Source organism: Amphiura filiformis, chromosome 1 (genome assembly GCF_039555335.1).
Source record: "Amphiura filiformis chromosome 1, Afil_fr2py, whole genome shotgun sequence".
NCBI classification, from domain to species: Eukaryota; Metazoa; Echinodermata; class Ophiuroidea; order Amphilepidida; family Amphiuridae; genus Amphiura; species Amphiura filiformis.
Genome location: NC_092628.1, coordinates 69,787,827 through 69,810,194, shown reverse-complemented (window position 1 = coordinate 69,810,194; position 22,368 = coordinate 69,787,827). Strand labels below are relative to the sequence as shown.

At 37.0% G+C, this 22,368-nt stretch overlaps 1 protein-coding gene across 1 annotated transcript; it reads right to left on the bottom strand.

The window, feature by feature from the left end:
• Positions 1-20,389: 20,389 nt before the first annotated feature.
• Positions 20,390-20,836, bottom strand: LOC140162668 (uncharacterized). The gene has a single exon (XM_072185943.1). It carries the CDS (start codon positions 20,834-20,836, stop codon positions 20,390-20,392), a length of 447 nt encoding a protein of 148 aa, XP_072042044.1.
• Positions 20,837-22,368: the final 1,532 nt, after the last annotated feature.

The window sequence follows — 22,368 nt, the reverse complement described above, 5'->3', positions numbered from 1 at the left end:
ACCTTGCCTTTATGTAATTGATACAGGCTGTATCAAAATGATGGGTACCCGTCGGTTTTTGGTGTTTATTGACAGTCCTGCCTCTTCAATTTAATATGCAAAATTATGCAAAATTTACAGTTTTATGACTATTTATAACAAAATAGGGTAGCTCCTATGTTGCATTTGGATGTGTCAGTCCTGATACAGATACAGATGGTGTGGTAATGGGCGTGATATTTATGTAAAAGTGTTTTTTTCTTACGCTAACCGGGCCGTTTAATTGAACTCATTTTAAAGGATATAATGGCTGCTGATTTGTGTTTAAGTCATTTGAGTTTTTCAGAAAAATGCAAAAATAGTCACAAATTTATCAAGGGGGTGTAGTACCACCTTAAAAGGCACTTACATTTACAAAGGTAAATATAGCCTTCAGTCTATAATTCTCAGTCTGATATAACTGAGGTCGTCTAAGGGGCGCACCATTAGATTTCCAGGGGGGGCATGGGAGTTTTTTGAAAAAAAAAAAACTTCGCCCACTAGTGAGACGAAAAAAAAAAAACTTTGCCCACTAGTGAGACGAAAAAAAATTTTTGCCTCACTGATAAGTAAAAAAAAATTTCCCCCCCAACTTTATATAAAAATTTACATTAAAATTGAAGAAAAAAAAACTTCGCCGCCAAAGGCGGCGAAAAAAAAAAAATTTGGTGCTCTCAGATTCTGCCTGACCCAAAATCCCATGCCCCCCCCCCCTGAGAATCTAATGGTGCGTCCCCTCTTGTACAATAAAGCTGATTGACGGTAATGGCCCTATTTACACTATGCTTTAGAATCCGAACCAATCTAGATCCACTACTACATCAAATTATACTCCACTATGTTTGCTGGTCACTACTTGCGAATAACCTGAACATTTCCCAAATCTTGAGCAAATGTTGGTATTACCCTATTTTGACTACAGGCGTGAACAATAATTATTAGTATAAGATCTAACCACTCCGATTTTGACGTGAGAGACTTTTCGCGAAATTGGTGATAGTCAATAGGACTCAATGTTGATTAATCTATATTTGTGATACCTAGGCAACAAAATATTCTAAATAGTGTACCAATCAAATAATGGGGTGCTTGAAATCCTTGCCAAGAGCAAATTTCTAAATTTGACAAATATTGTCACCTGTAGTCATGGTAGTTCTTTTAAAACATGGTTATCATGGTTACTGGTATATGAAAACAAAATAGAGATAGGGAAATATGATCAATTATTATGATCATGAGAGTGGTGAGAGAATATGCACCACGGTTGTGGACTTCGTTAAAGCGAAACGATTTTTATGTATTTCATTTTCATTTCATTTCAAATTTATTCAAAATAACATCGTGGCAATTAACCATATAGCCAAAAACAACTTGAAAATCGACCGTTTTGGCGCAAAACACAACGTTTTGGTGCAACCATACTAGTATAACATGTACAAAATGTATATTTTGAGAGAATTTTTTGAGAGAATTAGGGAACGGTTTCAAGTGGGCGGAAGAGAGGACGTGTTGTTCAAGATAACCCCTGAAAAATTACCATAAGATGGATGCAAAAGCTGTTCCCAAAGCAGTGCCTGTACGTTGGATGAATGACTGTTGTTGAAATTGTTCAACGTGAGGACCAGCTCCATGAGGCGGACCAGGTGGTCAGTGGGCGATTCTGAACAGTACGCTTGTTCAGACCGAATTGGCAAGCATGCGGATCGTCACTGTGAACGATACTGGTGAACAAGGATGATACATCAGCGATGAACAGTCTGGTGTTGGGTGGCCTGCTTGTGATTATGGATCTGGGGAAATTAGTAGTGTCACGTGCATAGGCCAGGTGATTTTGGGCAAGGGGTCTTAGGTGGATGTGAGACCTAGCTGGTGGGACACGCGCAACTGGATACAGTATAGTAGGACGGCCAGGAGTGTTGACCTTATGAATATTGGGTAACAGGCACTGATTAGTTTACAACCATGTTTGTTCGTATCTGCTGGTTTGATCTTTCTCTCCTTCTCGGTTTGACTAGATTGGTCCACAACTGGTTAAGCATACGCATATATTACTTCCCGAGCTTCAAGGCTTCTCGGTTTCATCAAACGTCTTGTCTGCTGTAGTGCCCCCCCCCTTCTATTTGAATACGGAGAAAATATTCAGAAGCGCGAGAAAAGTATCTTACCATTTCTTACGTTACCAAGTGTCTCTGTGGTATGTACGATGTCAAATATATCAATATTAATATACGCCATGCAGACATTCTTAAATTTCATGATTCATTATGATACCAGATATGACAGTTCTTGACAGATTCACAGTTTTTGACAGATCTCCTGTCTATTTTGACAATTTACTGTCTCATGTTAGGGACAACTTTTGATGAATCTCTCTAGGTTTTTTAAGAGATATTAAACTCCATGATCCAGCGTTTTAACTGTATGCATATTGTTCAAGAGCCATGTGGTAATAGCCACTTGTGACTCTTTGTCATTATTTGGCTTTCCCAGCCAAGGTTCTCTTGTTTTAGTCCAGTCCTGCTTTGTCTTTTTGTTTTGCTGCAACTGTGTGTATATTATATATTAACCCTAACTCAAGAACCCGCATGCATAAATGCAAATATTGGCTTTCTTAATAATAAGATCAATATTAAGAAGTACACTGAAGCTTTTAAAGAGGGGTGGTCCGATTGTTCATGGCTTGTTTTCTATCTTAACTCAAGGCATACCATTAAAACAATACGTTTCCAAATTTTGATTTGTATTGCTAAAGCGGTTTTGATATGAGAAGCAAAAACATGTATAACAACGCTCATAGGATTATACCCTTCTGGTGTGGTTACCACAAACCACTACGTTTTTGTTCACACTATTAAAAAGCAAACTATCTCGGGCGTTAAATTTCACTGAGATAACGAGAATAATATGAGCTTTCTTTTGATACCAAAATCTTAATTTTGATGGGAAATGAGGCTGTCGATCTGGTCAAGGACCTTTAAGTTAAATGGCTGAAACGGGAAAACATAACTCCTGCCATCCCACTCGTCTTGAAATCGCAAATTATTGTTACTTAGCTCTAGTAATATTCAGTTGAATAACAGTAGTAGGTAACCTGTAAGTAACATCGTAGCTATTTGCCTTTGAAAGTAGGTTCGTAGAAAGACCCTGTGCTGACGCACTCGTTGTTGTTAGATACCTACGAGTCGCCTACAATCCCAGCAAACACAAAACGTTTTCGACATCATTCGCAAAAAGGTTATAAGAGGTTGTCAGAAAACGTTTAAATGTCGGGTTATATAAAGGGTACATTAATGGTATAAAACGTTTTCATAACATTAAATAACATTTGGTGGTAATTTACTGCACAGCAAACACAAATGTTTTACAGAAAACATTTTAATGTCGGGTTATATAAAGGGTATAAAAACGTTTTAATAACATTCCAAAAACATTTTTTTAAACTTAGTACAAATCATTCTAAACAGAATGTTATTTTGGGGTTGAAAAATATTTTGCAAAAAATGTTTGCCCAAAATATTTACAATAACGTTTTTAAAATGTTTTCACGACCTTTATATAACCCGACATTTAAATGTTATTAAAACGTTTTGTAAAAAACATTTTAAGAACATTTCTGTGTTTGCTGGTTGCAAATATTTTAACATAATGTTATTTAAGTGTTTTGGTATTTGGCCAAAAATGTTTGCAAAAATTGTTTACAATGACATTTCGAAAACATTTTAAAAATATTGTTGTAGTGTGTTTTCATACAAAACGTTTTAAAACGATGTCATGACCTTATATAACCCGACATTTTAATGTTATTAAAACGTTTTTACCTAAACCAAAACCCAAAATATAACTTGCTGGGATGATTTAGCTACACAATTTCCACAAGACTCGATTGTAGTCGGTATGTCGTTGGCAGCGGGTGTGGACCAGTTTACCATATTGATGATTCTCTAAACAGTTATTCAGTTAGTGTCGACACATCTTTCGGAAATTAACATTTGTGATTCGATCAAGCAAAATCAGTCGGAACTCGAAAATATTAAATTTTCAGTTTCTTATAGGATAGTAAAAAGCATTTACAAAGCTGTATTTTGTAGAAAACCCCATTGAAATTGAACAACCAGTTCTTGAAGATATGAGCAATTAAAGAGTTTACAAAACAACAGGAAACAAAAGGAAATATTTCCTTTTTGGCTATTATCTCAAAATCAATATTTCCGAGTTCCGACTGATTTTGCTTGATCACATCACATTTTTGTTTGTATATTATAGAATGTAGTGAACAATTAATGAAGTGTTATCCATATCAAAACACTTAATGATAAAACAAGAGAGCAAGCCGAGTTAAAGCATCATGTAGTCAAAAGGGGTCTCTCAAAAGTAGTAACCTTCTCAAGTCCTCTGGGGTACTCTTTGTTTAAAACTACATTGTTGAGGTTGAACTGAAATATATTGATTATGAGACCTGGTAAAGTATTTTGAGCAACTGATTTGTCCAGGGAGAAGCAAAATTGTATCTTTTGCCGGCCTCAAGCACTTAACTCGAGTACATTGAAACATTAGCTGTCTCAATAAAGTTTATTACATTGGCGTTCACTCTGCTCGATAGCTACAGTATACACGGTGATCCTAATGGAAAGAGGATACGTGGGGTGTTACAAGGAAATGGTTCAACGAATTAGAAGATATGTTTGAAGGTCTCATTTTAGTCAATACTTTAACCCTAGTCCTACGAAGGGGGTTAATAAAATACATGCGTGTTATGCCAAAATGACTTAAGATAATCGTAGATCCATCCATTGCGCTCATTAAAGTTATACACTTTTTATCCGGGTGTAAGACAGACCATCAAAATGACCATGGGGTGGTGAGGCCCAACATAGGTTTTTTAAATGAATTCCATAACTTTCATTTTGCGCTTGTAAAATTATTGCAAGAGATGCACTTTTTAGTTAAGTTGAAATAATAATTTCCAACCATATTTAGGAGAAAATCAATTTAATGGGATCGAATTATTATTTGCATTACTTTCATTATTAGTTCAATCCAACTTTGAGAATATAAATCCGACGTTGAAAGCTTTACGTGAGAGTTATAGGATACGGTATTCAAATATTAGCTATCTTGTCTCATTCTGATTAGTATGGCAAGCGAGTTAGTTGTTATTTGCTCAGTGTTCTATCCGGTAGTTTGCATCATATTAAAGCCATTATGTACTATCTTTTAAAATGAGTATGGTCAATTGTTTCAAACCTGAATTTTTGTACCATATTTGTAATGTTTATACATTGATTCAACATCAGAAAGTGATGAACAGTCGTCATTGGCAATTCAACGTTGGCCCAAATTGGGGAAAATTATAGGTTAATAACTTTAGGGCAACATTGGTTCAATGTCAGAAAGTGCTGCAGTCGGCATTGACAGTCAAACATTTGGCCAATCTATAAAGAAATATTAAATAAATAAATAAATAAATAAATAAATATTAAATAAATAAATAAATAAATAAATAAATAAATAATTTCTTTTGTTTTATTAAAGAAATACTAATAATGTATAATGATACTACTTAGTTAGGGGGAAAAGTTCACTTTGGTGACCACTCTCTGGCTAGTAAGGTTTGACGATTGATTCGACTTCTATGGACCATTTAGAAAAAAATAGCCACCATGTCCCTCGCGAAAATCCCGGCATTTTTCGCTAGAGGCCAAAATCCAAAATGGCCGCCACCACCATTTTGAAAATTTAAGTTTTGAACCAGAGCACCTATAATCATGCACAAAGACACTTTTTCGGATATGTCGAGCACAAGGATTCCGATTCTGACATTAGTTTGACATTACGGCATCATTTTCACCCAGAAATCCAAGATGGTGGCCGGCACCATCTTGAAAAATTTAGTTTTGAACAAGAGGATCTTAAATCGTGTACAAAGACACTTTTTTGGATAAGTCGACCACAAGGATTTCAAATTTGACATTACTTTGACATTACGAACTCATATTTACCCAGAAATCCAAGATGGTGGCCGCCGGCGCCATCTTGAAAAAAAAAAAAAGTTTTGAACCAGATTACCTAAAATCGTGTACAAAGACACTTTTTCCGGTAAGTCGACCCCAAGAAATCCGAATCTGACATTAATTTGATGTTACAAAATAATTTTGCCCAGAAATCCAAGATGGCCCCATTTGGTAGAGCGTAAATGTGATTTTTGAATGAAAGCAGAAGCATAAATGTGTCATTTCCGCCTTATCTGGGGTTCATGTCCCTTATATGGGGTTTAAACTGCCTTATCTTGGGTTTACATCCCTTATCTAGGGATAAGGCGCCTTACCTGTGGTTTAGACGGCCTTATCCTGGGTTTACGTTCCTTACCTGTGGCTAAGATGCCTTAACCTTAGCATATCGCAGTCTAAACCCAGATAAGGCATCTAAACCCCAGATAATGCGCCGTAACCCCAGATAAGGGACGTAGACCGTCGATAAAGCAGTCCAACCCCCAAATAAGGCGCTTTAACCCTAAATGAGGAACATAAACCTAGGCATCTAAACCCCACATAAGGTGCCCAAACTCTAGATACGGGTCGTTAACCCCCGATAAGGGTCGTAAACCTCAGATAAGACATCTAAACCCAAGATAAGGCGCCTTAACCCCAGATAAGAGACGTAAACTCAGATATGACAGTTTAAACCCCCGATAAGGCGCCGTAACCCCAGAGAAGCGATGTACACCTCAGATAAACCAGTCCCAACCCCAAATAAGGCGCCTTAACCATAAATAAGGAACATAAACCTAATATAAGAGAAGTAAACCCCAGACGGCGCCTTATCTGGGGTTTAGACTGCCATATCTGAGTTTACGTCTGTTATCTGGGGTTAAGGCGCCTTATCTTGGGTTTAGATGCCTTATCTGAGGTTTACGACCTTTATCTGGGGTTAACAACCCTTATCTAGAGTTAAGGCACCTTATGTGGGGTTTAGATGCCTTTTCTGGGGTTTATGTTCCTTATTTAGGGTTAAGGCGCCTTATTTGGGGTTTAGACTGCTTTATCTGGGGTCTACGTCGCTTATCTGGGGTTACGGCGCATTATCTGGGGGTTATATGCCTTATCTGTGTTTAGACTGCGATATGCTAAGGTTAAGGCATCTTAGCCACAGGTAAGGAACGTAAACCCAGGATAAGGCCGTCTAAACCACAGATAAGGCGCCTTATCCCTAGATAAGGGATGTAAACTCAAGATAAGGCAGTTGAAACCCCATATAAGAGACAAAAACCCCAGATAAGGCGGAAATGACACACTTATGCTTCTGCTCTCATTCAAAAATCACATTTACGCTCTACCAAATGGGGGCCATCTTGGATTTCTGGGCAAAAATTATTTTGTAACGTCAAATTAATGTCAGATTCGGATTTCTTGGGGTCGACTTGTACACGATTTTAGGTAATCTGGTTCAAAACTTATTTTTTTCAAGATGATGCTGGCGGCCACCATCTTGGATTTCTGGGTAAATATGAGTTCGTAATGTCAAAGTAATGTCAAATTTGAAATCCTTGTGGTCGACTTATCCAAAAAAGTGTCTTTGTACACGATTTAAGGTCCTCTTGTTCAAAACTAAATTTTTCAAGATGGTGCCGGCCACCATCTTGGATTTCTGGGTGAAAATGATGCCGTACTGTCAAACTAATGTCAGAATCGGAATCCTTGTACTCGACATATCCGAAAAGTGTCTTTGTGCATGATTATAGGTGCTCTGGTTCAAAACTTAAATTTTCAAAATGGTGGTGGCGGCCATTTTGGATTTTGGCCTCTAGCGAAAAATGCCGGGATTTTCGCGAGGGACATGGTGGCTATATTTTTTCTAAATGGTCCATAGAAGTCGAATCAATCGTCAAACCTTACTAGCCAGAGAGTGGTCACCAAAGTGAACTTTTTCCCCTAACTATACTATTTGTAGTAAGTAAAGATACTTATTCATTTATTGCGCTATATTTTTTGATTAATTATTTGGTCGATATCCCTTTAAACAAGTATTCCTGAAAAAAATTGGTGTCAGTTCCAATTTACAATGTAACTATTAATGTAATGTAATGTTAAAGAGAAGTTTTGCACTGCAGCACTGACAAGAACATTTAGTGGTAGTTCATTTTATCATTAAATAGGCCTAATTATACACTTACATAGGCCTGCGTGTTTTGGCGCAACGTCAGCCTTCTATTCTTCAAATTTTTTCACAGGAGGAAGATGGCGAATTTCATCATTCGATATCAGCCGCGCAATACAAAAAGATTTTTGTTTAATTAACACTGGACATGCTGGATGTTTTTATAAAAAATATTGTATGTGATATGAAGAAGGGGGCTGGTGGTTTATTTGTGTAAAGGTCAAAATAGGATTCGGATAGGGTCAGGACTCTGTTTTGTCATCTTCCTTCTGTGGGTCTTTGAACCTGCTCATTGTCTGGTGTTTTTTGTTTTTGTTTTGTTTTTTGTAATTTTGATTTTGAAATGGAGCCTTCATCTTTGGTTCGAGTTGTATTTTTCCTGAATGTATTTTAATGCTTTCTCTCCCCCACCAGCTCCAAGTACTGATAAAATACAAAAACTGAAAAAGAAAGAAAGAAAGAAAAAGAAAAGAAAGATGTGGACACCGTCAGTTCCCCCCGTGTATTATCCGCCGGCGCCATTATCACGTGACTGTAGAAAAATGCTGCTGCCACCAGTAAAACAGCGTATTACTATCAAGACTTATGTTTGGAAGCTGTCCTCTGACGTCATCTGTCAAAGTTGTTGATGACTTGCAAAACCCGGCGGTAAACCAGGTCTTATTTTAAGCTTATTGTTAATTTTGCACCTTCAAACATACAAACCATCTCAAAAGTTAGGTCTTTATAATAGGACACTTTTTGGGTGAAGGCACCATGTCAACAATGCCTAGAAAAGTTGCTTTTTGCCTTGTAAAAGTACGTAATTTTTCGGCACTTCCTGGTATCAGCATCGATTCGGCCAAACCAATTCGTCCACAGTTGACTTGGCCATATGCCAATTCATGCATTTTGCCCCAAGCCAGAGTCAGCCACAAACCAATTCGATATTGACCAAAAGGGATAAACGATTTAATATGTTAATGAATATATGTGACCGTCCATCACGAAACAGCTGTAAAGTCGGCTCGCGGTCAATTTTGTTTTATTTCGTGTTTAGAAAATATATCATAAGCTTTAAAATGAAAAATCATTTGACTCAAACGATATCCAGAAGTAAAAAAAAGAGGGTTAAGTGCACAACGTACAAAAAAGTGACTATATCTCATTAACCGATGATCCTACAGATATGCGACCACTGACTTTTTTTTTCCTTATGACCAGAGGAAAAATTTGACATATGGCACGACTCGAGGATATTTGGTTAAAAAGATAGAGGGTTAAGTGCACAAAATTTTAAAAAAAGTGACTATATCTCATTAACCAATGATCCTACAGATATGCGACCACTGACTTTTCTGTTCCTATGACCAGAGGAAAAATTTGACATATGGCACGACTCTCTAGGATATTTGGTTAAAAATATAAAAAAAGTGACTATATCTTATTAACCAATGATCCTACAGATATGCGACCACTGACTTTTTTTGTTCCTTATGACCAAGGGAAAAGTTTGACATATCTCACGACTCTGTAGGAAATGACGTACATCATCATCATTACACATCATTTTATTTTCATTCAAATCAACATACAAAATATAAAAGACACAACATTTGAATGAGGAGATGCTCAAAAGGCCCAAAGGCCTGAAGCGAGCACCCCCTTACACTGCCTTAAGTTACATTTAACTATTTCGTGATTTTCTCCATAACCGTTGTTTTTACAACAAATCTGTATATTTAGATGGATTGATTAATGGTCACAAACCAATTCGTTGTACTTTGTGCAATAACCCTCTATCTTTTAAACCAAATATCCTAAAGAGTCGTGTGATATGTCGAACTTTTCCTCTGGTCATAAAGAACAAAACAAGCCAGCGTTCGCGTATCTGTACGTAGCCGCAGTTTGTGGCCCTTACAACACGGGCTTCCGGTCCTAGGAAATGGAATATTACTGATAAATATATAAAGATGGCAAAATCAGTAAACCAGTTTAAGTTACAAATAAAGAAAATTCTAATAAAAAATTACATCTAATATTTAGGGATTATTTAATGACCTCACCCATCCTCAAACCCCCACCCCCACCCCACCCATATCCACTCCAACTATCAATTTCTTGTGTGGACTGTGAAATGTCTATATGAAATGTTATAAATATTTATATTGGTTCTTTCTTTGCATGTTCTTCTCCTCTCTCTTTCTTTCTTTTTCTTTTATTTGTTTTTTGTACATCAATATATAGGGTTCGAATTGGCATGTGGGCGATTTGGTTTGGGGCTGAATTGACGAATAGTATCGATATCGATATTGATATTTTTACAGAGCACGTGACATTTCGATATGATGATTCGAATTGTCACGTGATCGTCAAACCTGTACTAAAGGTGTCAGTTCTGCAGGAACTGACACAAAAATTGGGCGTTGCCAAGTTTCGTCATCAACATTATTCCTTATATTAACTTAAAACACTTCATCAAATATATCATAGCTCTAAATATAGAGCAGCAGACTGCCAATCGAGAGGTCCCTGGTTCGATTTTCGGTAAATTCATTAAGGTGACTTAAACCAGATAATTTTCGTTCGAAGTGAAATAGATAGCGAGGGAGTGTAAAACTTAATGCAATCACAGTATACATTAACAGCAAATATTTGTAACATTTTGATACAGCCTGGCAGGGAAAACCCGATCGACATTGTCCAATATTGGTTCATTATTATGTTTTGATGAATCCAAGTGTGTGAAAATATTGGTTCCAACTCATAATAATGATACAATTGGATGCTTTACGCTCAATATTTATTGGTCTCGCTATGAGTTATAAAATATTGGACTCGACTACGTCTCGTCTAATATTTTAAAACTCTTAGCGAGACCAATAAATATGGGCTCAATCGATCCAATTTTATATCAATGTTGGCCCTACATTGGGGTTGCAGCGTTGGACCAACATTAGCCTACTCAGACAAAATGATGTTGGTCCTACATTGGTTGTCAACATCAAACCTTTATGCTTTATGGTTGAGTTCTGGGCTTTAGGGTTAATACGTCAATTAAAGATGTTGAAACTTGTGTTGACATACAAAATATATTGAACATTCAGAGTACTGACAAGTTAAATGAAAAACACATTCGTAAAGCAGTTTTGATCAGCTTGTAATTGGAATACACTAATAACGAAAAAATATTCATATTTTATCAACTCAAAACTACATCATAAATGTATAGTTTATTTTTCCACTTTCCACAGAAAACTACATTATACCGTACAGTTTATTTTCCACAGACTGATATAGAGATACATATTACACATATGTCCATTTGTTCACCTGACAAGCTATATTGTTACTCTACATAAACTGAATACAAACATTACCTGTTGAAATCGTTATCGCAGAAACATTACCCCACATTAGCAATTCATACAACCTCACAGTCTCTTGAGTACACGCGGATCGATTACAAAATAGACATCCAAAAAATCGACAAAGCTAATAGAAGAATCCCATTAGTCAGGCAGATCCCTAGCTAGTGGAATGGCTTTAAAGGAAAGTAACCAAACGAAAGTAACCCAATAATTAAGTATGTAATTATGTTAGGAACGATCTCATGATATTTAAATGTATTCAATAGTTTAGCGCAATCAGGTATTTTTGAGCTATAATGCCGCACCGTGTTTACGGAAAAAGAGCGCAAAGAAAGATAGATTTTCAAATTCCAAAGTAATATACAGTATTACATTTTCAAACAAATGCATTAGGAATGACATATATTCCATCTGGCAAAACAGTTATGTTTTTTGTTCAGTGTGTTTTTCTGATATCGGGAGTAGCGAAATGCAACAAGAACCCCATTAATCGCTTTTATGCATTTACGCGTCTTACGCCAATAGGAAATGTTTATGAATCTCACTTTAAAAGGATATTGTGACAGCCGATTTTCCAAGTTTCGTCGCACTTTTTAAGTCATTATTTTGTAGTTTTCATCTTAGAATTTGTACTTATTATGAAAGAATCCCACAATATGAAGCTTGTGCCAAAATGTGTGCTAATGTCCTCCTTAAACAGCACTTACATTTACAAAGACAAATATTGCCTTCAGTCTATTCTTAGTATGTTATAAAAGAGATCTCCCGAAGACTCTTGTACAACACAGTACAGCTGTTTGACGATGATGGCCCTATTTGCACTGTGCTTTGAAATCCAAGCAAATTCATGATAGCTTTATCTACAATTTGTCCATTATAGACCAAATGTTACTTCGCCATGTTGACTTTTCAGAAAACTGTTTCTCTGGATATTTTAAGAATCTCTATGTCTGAAAGATGTATATGCGCGTTATGTTATAATGCAATCTTCGGAAATTAACAGAAAATTTCCTAGAGAGCAATCAATTTTATACTATTTAGCGTGAATCAGATCTAGCCTCTTCGCGGGGAGCTCAGGTTTTGAATAGAAATAGTTTTTGCAAATTGGTGAAGATCAATGGAGATTTAGAGATCTATATTCCTGATGAAAAAAAAAAGCACAATGATTTATATGCGATACGCAGAGGCATTTAAACTCACAAACCTCAGCACACATTACAGGAATTCGCTAACCACTGATGTGGCCCACTGCACACCATATGAACCATTCAACAATAATCAGGGAAATGCAGCTAAGAAGCGCACACCTTATACATACCACAATAAACCATCACAGCCAGGATTAGCTCCCAGAGTTTTCGTCCGGGTAACCGAGACAATAACGCAGTTACTTCATTGCCCAGGGGAATTTCAAGTTAGCTCAATTAAGCACGAGAACAACCAAAGATTGCGACGGTGCTCGAACTCATATCGTCTAACATCAATGCACCGGAATCTGGTTGAGCTAACTTGAATGCTCACTGATACCTAAGCAACAGTGATGTATCGTTCGAGTCCGGACTCGGACTCGAGTCCGACTCGAGTCCACTTTTTGTTGGACTCGGACTTGGCTCGGACTCGGACACAAAAAGACTCGGCTCGGCTCGGACTCGGACACAAAAGGACTCGGACTCGAAGCCGAGTCCGGTCCGAGTCCAGTCCAATTAAATCCATGTCAAATTTGAAATGATTATCTAGAAATGTAAAAATAGATCTCAAATTTGTTGACTTTACTTATTTGGGCATTTTCCAAATTAATTGGAGGCTGTCAAATCTGTGATCTGTCATATATCCTACATATCCACCAAATTATTTAGATTTATCTGTCACTTAGCAGAATCATATTACATGTATTGTTATCATTTAAAATTAAATAATTGATAATTAATTACATGTAAATGCATAATTTTATTAAATATTTGCACTATAAAAAATATCGAAGAGTTCTTTCATGGAACTTTCCAATCCATTAAAACTCTTGAAAGAGAGAAACATGCACACTGGACCCTACATTTCAGCTCCCACTCTCAGTAAATTGGTACTCAAACATACGGTGTAGGGTGCTGTAGTTTGTGTGTGCTCACTACTCACTAGCACTGCACATTTATGTGGGACAATTTTGAAAAGATGTTTAGAATTAATCTGCTAGTATTATTATTATTATGACGATGATGATAACGATGATGACGAAGGTGATGATGATGATGACGATGATGATGATGTTTTTTTATGTAATGTATTTGAATACATTGCAATTCATTTACATGACATGCTTCTCTAGTCTCTGGGTGCAAGAGTTTACATGTAGTGTGCCACACACACACATAAATATCCCCACATGACTGCGGTCTGATACAGGTGATCTGATACATGTAGATTTTACCTTCAGGAGTTACATGTACCATTGTATGGCTGGTTGGTTGACTTGGGTTAAGTCCTTGAAATGTCAACTGTGTGAGGTGCACTGGGGTGGGGTTTGGTGGGGTGGGGTTTGGTAGGGTGGGAGTGTATAAGGAGAGTGGTGTGTGGTGTGGTGTAGTGAGTGACCTTTGACCAATGACCTTGTTTTTCTACAATTTTATCATCAAAATGCCATAAAATTATGTGGAATCTTTGAAATGTTCAGCAAATTTGTATTGTAAATTTTTTAATTAGAAACAAAATATTAAATTTTGCTCCATTTCTTATGATCCATTTTTTCAAAATGTTATACCAAATGACCCCCTTCTTTCAAAATTTTTATACCCAATTACCCCTTTTTCAATTTGTTATACCCAATGACCCATTTGTATACAAATAGGCTCCTACTAAGCAATGCCAGTAGGCAGATACATGTCACATTTAAGTTGAATGACCCCCCCCACCGGGAATGGACTCTGACCGAGTCCGGACTCGAGCCGGACTCGAGTCCGGACTCGCGTCTTATTTTTGTTGGACTCGGACTTGGCTCGGACTCGGCACCCCCGGACTTGGACTCGAGTCCGGACTCGGACACAAAAGGACTCGGACTTGGCTCGGACTCGGATACAACTGGACTCGGCTCGGCTCGGACTCGGACAAGCTGGACTCGGGTACAAGTCTGCTAAGCAACGAAACATTCTAGATAGTGTACCAAGCAAGTGATGGATTTGCTGGAAATCCTTGCCAAGAGCACGTTAATAAATTCGAAAGAGATTGTCACCTGAAGTTCTTAAAATAACATTACCAAATATAGCCAGTGTAGACTTTGTGTCATTCTATGGTGTAAATCAACTTGCCTTGTTTTTGCTTGTTTGCTTTAACATTTAATCTACTATTAGATGTACGCTCGTATATCATTTACACAGTTCCCTGTATTGTTATTTACAATCTTTAGAGTTTCTGGTAAGAGTTTTGATGGGGTAATATGCCGTTGGTCTTGAGTATACCATGTATACAGAGTCGTTCTTTTTTGGATCTTTAGGGAGTAGATTTGCACCGAACGGGACATTGTAGGGAATTTGGAGCTTTTATTGAAGACTTCTAGGCTGATTTGGAATGAACGGATGGATCAGGATATTTTGAGAAATTACTTATAACGAACATTATGAAGGATGAGTTCAGCAACTACTGACAGAACAAAAGAAAATATAATCCTTGAAACAAAATCATCAGGTAAATTTATATGGAGCTGAATTAAAATTGTCTCACAGGTTTGGCAGGATTTTATTGAAAAGTTTTCAACCAATTGGAGCTCAACACCGGAGTACGTATATGGCTTCTAGAAAAAACTGCCGGATACGTGCAAGCTGGGGAACTTTACTTGTGAACTGCTGACCACTATGTAAATCAGTGGCGCACTGTCTAATGTATTGTTTCGCCTCGGTAAAGATTTCGTTATCAATGGCTTTTTTTTGGTATAGGGAGATATATTGGTTAAAATGTGCTTGAACCGTTCGGTAACGGGCGCATGCAATTACCAACTTGAAAAATATATTATCTAACGCAGAACAAATAGTCAAGATCGATTTTAAACCTTTTTTCTGCATTCGTCATTAAACGAATAAATAGTGACATGCAAGATTATCAAGAGTGACGTTCTAGCTCCCCTTATTAAAGTGTGTAGCTATTTTGATTAGGTCATTACATCTATACGTTAATACACCCTGCAACATGTATATCATTCAGTATGTGAAAGGTAGCATTCAATGACGTCAAAAGAAAGCGCAGTGAACGATAACCGTAACACGCTTTAGAATTAAGACTAATTGCTACTACATTTCCTCATAAAGGTACTTACTTTGAATGACTTTAGGCGAGATATCAAACTAGCAGGCAATGTACCCACTGATACGTTTAAACAGAGTATGCAATGACAGCCTTTTACTGTTATTTGATGCATAATAGAATCAATCAAAAAGTGCTATACTGCTGATCTTTACTACTGATATATTTTGCAAGCGCTTACATTCACGTAACTTAGTGCTAGGTCATCGAATCTTGGAAATATGATTCTGGGTTTTGTGTACCTTTATGCACCTTCTTGGAGAACAAACTTAACTATAATTTTCTTGATGAAATAAATAATTTACCAAAGAAAAATGGATTGGGTTTTTGTTCAACAATTTAGTGCCCAAGATTGTTACGGCTAATAAAAGGTGGTGTAGGGTCCTTACGCCGTGGTGAGCGCAGGGGTGTGTGTGAGTTTGAAGAAGGTATTGGAGTATTGGAAGAGCTTAGGAAAGAACAAATCAAGAAAACTCGAATGTGGGTGTGAGGTGAGGGCGAGTGTGGGTGTAGTATGTTTGGACTAGTAGAGTGAGGCAAACAGAATATGCCTTGCAGACTTTTGTACTATATTACCGTATATAATAACGTTGACTTTCCAAAAGTACTGGGTATCACAGAAATATCATATACGTCCTATTATTGTCACTGGTTGTAGGAAGCCTCATATCTATTTCCCTCTCTTTATTTCAAGGACAAGGAAAACCTAAACAAAAACATCTGCTTCGAAGTTGACATCGCTGATTTTTACTTCCATATAAAATGTATCATAAATGCCATTATAAAGATGTAAATTTTACTATGACTATGTAAACGTCCATCATTTACTTAGCAGGTCTGCTTACAATAACTTCGATCTGAAATATATGACATGATAAAATTTTTATCATTTTACATGCATTGTTGATGAAGTATCAATACACGTATAATTATTGTAACATATAAGTGATTCGTCCGGTAGAGACTGCTTTTATCAAAGTTTAATGTTTCCGTAGAAGGAGACACTGAGCAGGTGTTTGATGTTGCACGACAGATTGTATGCGAATGATCTTTTCCGAGGTATTCCTTGTTCAACTGTAATATATTCAGTGTTCGAAATAAGCCATATCCAGGGTCCAACGATTTTCGCGGCCCGAAATTTGCTCCGCGAAATTCAAGTTTTTCTGCGCAATTCTCTATGAAATGTGAACAAAAATGATCTTTTGTTTGCTGAATTGTTAGCCTTGTTTGAAGCGTCTCGTCTGTCTCGTACCCGTATGAAAGTTGCGTGTGAAGAAACTTTGAGGCATAGGCTATGTTGCAAAAACACACACGTGAATTTAGTAGTTGGGGATGTATAGTAGGGGCGACAATAGTGATTCCGTGACCAAATCATGGGGCATGTGATTTGAAAATGTTTTTTGTACTTGAAATGGTCAAATAGTGGGAAACTCCAGATAGAGGGCGTGTTTTATGTTTAAAAGTTCCGCACAATCTCCGCGCAATTTGTTAAATTGTTTCCGCTCATTTCCGCGCAATTTGCTATTTTTCCGCGCAAGTGTTTATTTTTTCCCTCGCCATATCAATTTGTAAGCGCTCTTTAGCAAAGTCATAGTTCATTGAATTTACAACCGTATGACAAACAAACGAAAATAGTAAATTTTTGCACAAGATTTGCAATTTAAAGAGAATTGGCCATTGCTCATTCTAGTGACGCTAGTGTATGGACATGGACAATATCAATATAAGTGTGCTTTTTCATTTAACGACATAAAATTTGACAAATATTGTAAGGAACACTTAAGGTTTTCACTTTTAAAACTTACATTTTGTTCAAAAAATGTGCTTGAATAGGTAGTTTTCAACAGATTTACCACATTCGCCTTGCTATAACATTGAATTGCGTTATCTGTTGACCTAGTAACGAAAAAATGTGCTTAGAGAGGTAGTTTTCAACAAATATACCACATTCACCTTGCTATAACATCTGTTGACCTAGTGACGAAAACTGTTTTTAGGGGAAAGTGTTAGCTTTCGTTTGATATAAAAAAAAAAACATTCTGATTGGATGAAGGGAACAAAACCCAATTACAGAGGCCCAGTTTCCAGCTAGAAGCTCCACAGCCATGACAGCTCATACGATGCTATTCACTTAACCGTGTAGTGTAATCAAAGACTGTGGTGGAGACAATTCACTGCTTGATGTTCTCTGCTTGGAAGCTCTTAGACGAATATGTGTGCTCAGGTGTATCGAGGTTGAAACTGCGCGTAGATGGTTTATAAGAGATCGTTTTTGTATAGAAACCTTTCCATGTGAAATCGTTTGTCCCTGGCCATATCGCAGTTCAATTTGCACCAACATTCACCTGTTGTGATACCAAATTCAAAGTGTGGTACAAATTTACGATATCACATTTCACTCACTTTATGCGTTTGACGGACACTTGAACGTAAGTGTCCTACAAACTTGTAAATTTATTTTGATTGTTCTGAGACTGCACTTTAAATTGCTCTGCATCAGATGAAAATGCACCACAACTGTCAAAATGGGGTGCAAAAGTGCACCCCAAAGTAAAAAAAAAATGAATTCGAACATTGAGTGTGTTGATTATGAGCAAAGTTTTTTATGCAACTAATTTGTCCAGGGACACGTAAAATCGTATCTTTTGCCGGCCTCAACCACTTAACTCTGGTACACTGAAACATTATCTGTCTCAATAAGTTTATTACATTGGCGTTTACTCTGCTCGATAGATATAGTTAGGGACACTGGGAACTAAACGGAAAGATGGCATGTCGGGTGTTAATAGGAAATAGTTGAATCAGTGAAGACCTTTAAAGGTCTCTTGTTAGTAAATATTAAAGTCTACTATTAAATGAATGCATTTGATATCTGTTTGGGTAATTGCATTCGCCTAAGAATGTTAGCATGTCTAATTCATTTACTTCAGGAAATGACTGACTAATACCCCGTTTACATTGGGCGAAAGTCGTAATCGAATTCACTAAAGTCGTAATCGACTTAATTCGTATCATACGTGTAAACAGGTACAGTCGTAATTAATCGTAATTCAAAAGTCGTAATTCCAATGATGACTTGTATCATCATTCATTTCAAGTGAATTCGAATAAGTCGTCATTAATTACGACTTTTGCTAATGTAAACGAACACGTTGTTGAATTCGTATTTACCTGCCGTTACCATTGGTAACAAACGAATTCGATATTCGTGAATGCGAATTTGAAATCGAATTAAGCCGATGCAGTGTAAACACCCACCAAACGAATTAATTTGCGGTCGTAATTCAAAATACGGCTTAAGTCGATTACGACTTTTGCCCAATGTAAACGGGGTATAAGAAACTCAAAACTAGTACTTTAACAACAAACTTTAGGTCCCTATGTGTTTGATCAATTAAGTTCAATAACAGCAAAGTACTGCACTGATTTGTTAATTATTATGTTTTGATGAATCTAAGTGTGTGAAAATATTGGATCCAAAACATAATAATGATAAAATTGGATGCTTTGCGTCCAATATTTATTGGTCTCGCTATATGGGCTGAATCGATCCAATTTTATATCAATAATGGTTGAACACAGTTGAAAGTCAGCCCAAATAAACACAATTCCTCTTCTCTTAAGTTTTCATTTACGGCCATTCGTATTTTAATGCGCATCGATATTTAATGAGAAAAACAGAATTCTATTGCCACATTGTTGAAACATTATTACAATAATATTATATCTATCTCTATTGTAATTCAATGTCGTCACATCAGTGTCGTCACTGCATAACTATGCTGTCTTATACCTAAAACATGTGATAATCTAAAACTTGTATTTAGTCAGGTTAACAAAGTTCTTTGTATCTGATCCAGAATGTTCACTTACTTGTGTACGTTTCAACAACACCTGTTGACTGCTACTGACAACCGACGCTAGAAGTAGTTCCAGCGTTGATCTTGGAGTTGCTAGTTGATTTTCCTCCAAGGGATTTTTTAGGTCCCTGTTTCAGAAAGTCATCATATATGTGAGATAGTTGGTACTGTCCTTCATCTCTGTTCATGGTGGTGCCCCTCCTCTTTCTTATTTCTATAGCCTCCTTTATCCAGCGAGTGTATCTATTTTGCTCCGTTCCGATAACCTCAGCTTCCCCCCATCCAATGATGTGATTCTTGTCGACGACATGGTCAGTAATGGTCGACTTGTGTGTAGTTGACAGCGATTCCTTTGTACCTGCTCTGGTGGTAACCGTTTTGCTCATTTTCTCTGCCTCACTTCTGTGCTCTTCAAGTCTTGTGCCAAACTTTCTACCTGTTTCGCCTATGTAGGACAAATCGCAGTTCTTGCAGGGTATCTTATATACCGCATCCGTGGTGTTGTTAGGATCGCGTTTGTCTTTAGGATGTACCAGCTGTTTTCTGAGTGTGTTGTGCGGTTTCATCGCAGTAGAAATGTTGTAACTCTTCATGACTCTAGAAATTCTTTCAGTAACACCCTTAACATAGGGAAGCACAACCATGCCTTTACTTCTGGTCTTGTCATCAGTCTTTTTGTATACTTTCTTGGGTTTGACACACTGTAACTGGTCTTTGACCTTCTTAAAGGTCCCAATCAGGGTACTCGCATGTTCTAAGGGCTTCGTTGACTTTGTCTTCTTCCTCCACTTTGTCTTCCTCTTCAGTCACAACGCTGTCTTTCCTGTTGTACAATGTGCGTATCACACCAAGTTTTTGATGTAACGGATGATGAGACTGATAGTTCAGGTATTGGTCTGTATGTGTTGGCTTAGGATAGACCAGTAGCTTTACAGTGCCGTCGTCTTTTTTCACTATCAGCGTGTCTAAGAACGGAAGGCTACCTTGGGATTCTTGTTCAAATGTAAACTTTATTGACCCCGATTTGTCAACTTGGTTGATGTGGTCGGTAAGCTGTTGGACGCAATCTTTGTTAATAACTTCTAACACGTCATCCACATAACGCAACCATAGCTTTGGTCTACAATCTAAGGGTGCCGTAGCGATTGCCTGCTGTTCAAGAGCTTCCATGAATATGTTAGCTGCAACTCTCTCACATATATGATGACTTTCTGAAACAGGGACCTAAAAAATCCCTTGGAGGAAAATCAACTGGCAACTCCAAGATCAACGCTGGAACTACTTCTAGCGTCGGTTGTCAGTAGCAGTCACTACCAACCAAGTGTTGATAAAGACAACAGGTGTTGTTGAAACGTACACAAGTAAGTGAACATTCTGGATCAGATACAAAGAACTTTGTTAACCAGTTTACTATACCGATCCTGATGAATCTGTTCAATCATTGTATTTAGTCAGTTTGATTGCACAATTAAATGGTGCCCCCATGTTTAAGGTACGAAAATTTGGTTTACGCGTATTTTGATAATGGATAGAAATATTTTATGCACAAAAGTTGACATATTTTCATCAGTATTGATAATATATTGTGAGCATTAAGGGTTAAGCTGAAAGTAACGTACTTCTGAAAAGCAAGCCCTTGGGTAATTTGTAAATACATGAGCTTGAAGTGTAGTAAAGTTTGTGACAAGATATGTTCAATAAAACATTAGTTTTTCTCTACAGTTAGTGTGTGACCAAATATTATAACATCCCCCAAATAGAGGTTTTCTGTTAAAAAATTGACATAACGCTCATCGGATCTTATCTATTCTACATTACGTAATAAGTGTGAAAGTTCTTCATATGAACAGTCACAGGGCGACAGGAATGTTCGAAAACATCTTCGTCTCTTTCTTTCGTTCTTTCTACATTACAGAACTCATCACCCGATTTCGTCGATGGAAGCGGAAGTAGAGGATAAGATTCAGCTGTCCCGGTACAAGGTAAACGTCACAAGGTCCAAACAAATTGTGATCAATACTTAAGGGCATTCCAATTTCAGGTATGTTCAAACAAGTGTCTCAAATCTTTTCTAGTCGTTACCCGCAATGGCCTCTTATAAATGTGATAAGATACCTGAAAATGTACCTTAAATCTGGGCTTTACACATGTAAAAATCAGATCTGTTTGTAAAAAATACTTTTATTAGGTATAAATGATACCAAAGTGAAATGTATATTTTATGACGGAATGAATTTATTATTTGTATTACTTTCATCGTTATTTCAATCCAACTGCGAGAATATATATCTGACATTGGCTTTATGCGTTAGTCGAGCATGGCAAATTCATGATGGTATAATAATTATTTAAAGATAATCATGCTCGACTCAATTTATGTATTATTCTTATTATCTTTACTCGTACCAAGAGCAAGGTAAATACCACGTGTTATGATAGTTTATAGCTTGGTAAACAGCCTTAGGTATGGAATGCCAAACAAACAAGTCGTTAGCGATAATTACAGACTCTAATTTTGAAAAAGCAATTTGTGTACAGATTCACGAGGGGTATTTCAATCTTTAAAAACAAAATATGTAGCCATTTTATTTTATCTCTTTTTGTTCAAATTAGCCATATCAGACATTTTTCTCGAACTTAAAATAACAACAAAGCATACCAGACTAAAATGTAACACTTGAATTCCTAGGCAAATTGCTCAG

What these genes read in the sequence shown, in the direction of transcription:
- LOC140162668 (XM_072185943.1), bottom strand. Translation starts at nt 20,836, where the DNA reads ATGGAAGCTCTTGAACAGCAGGCAATCGCTACGGCACCCTTAGATTGT.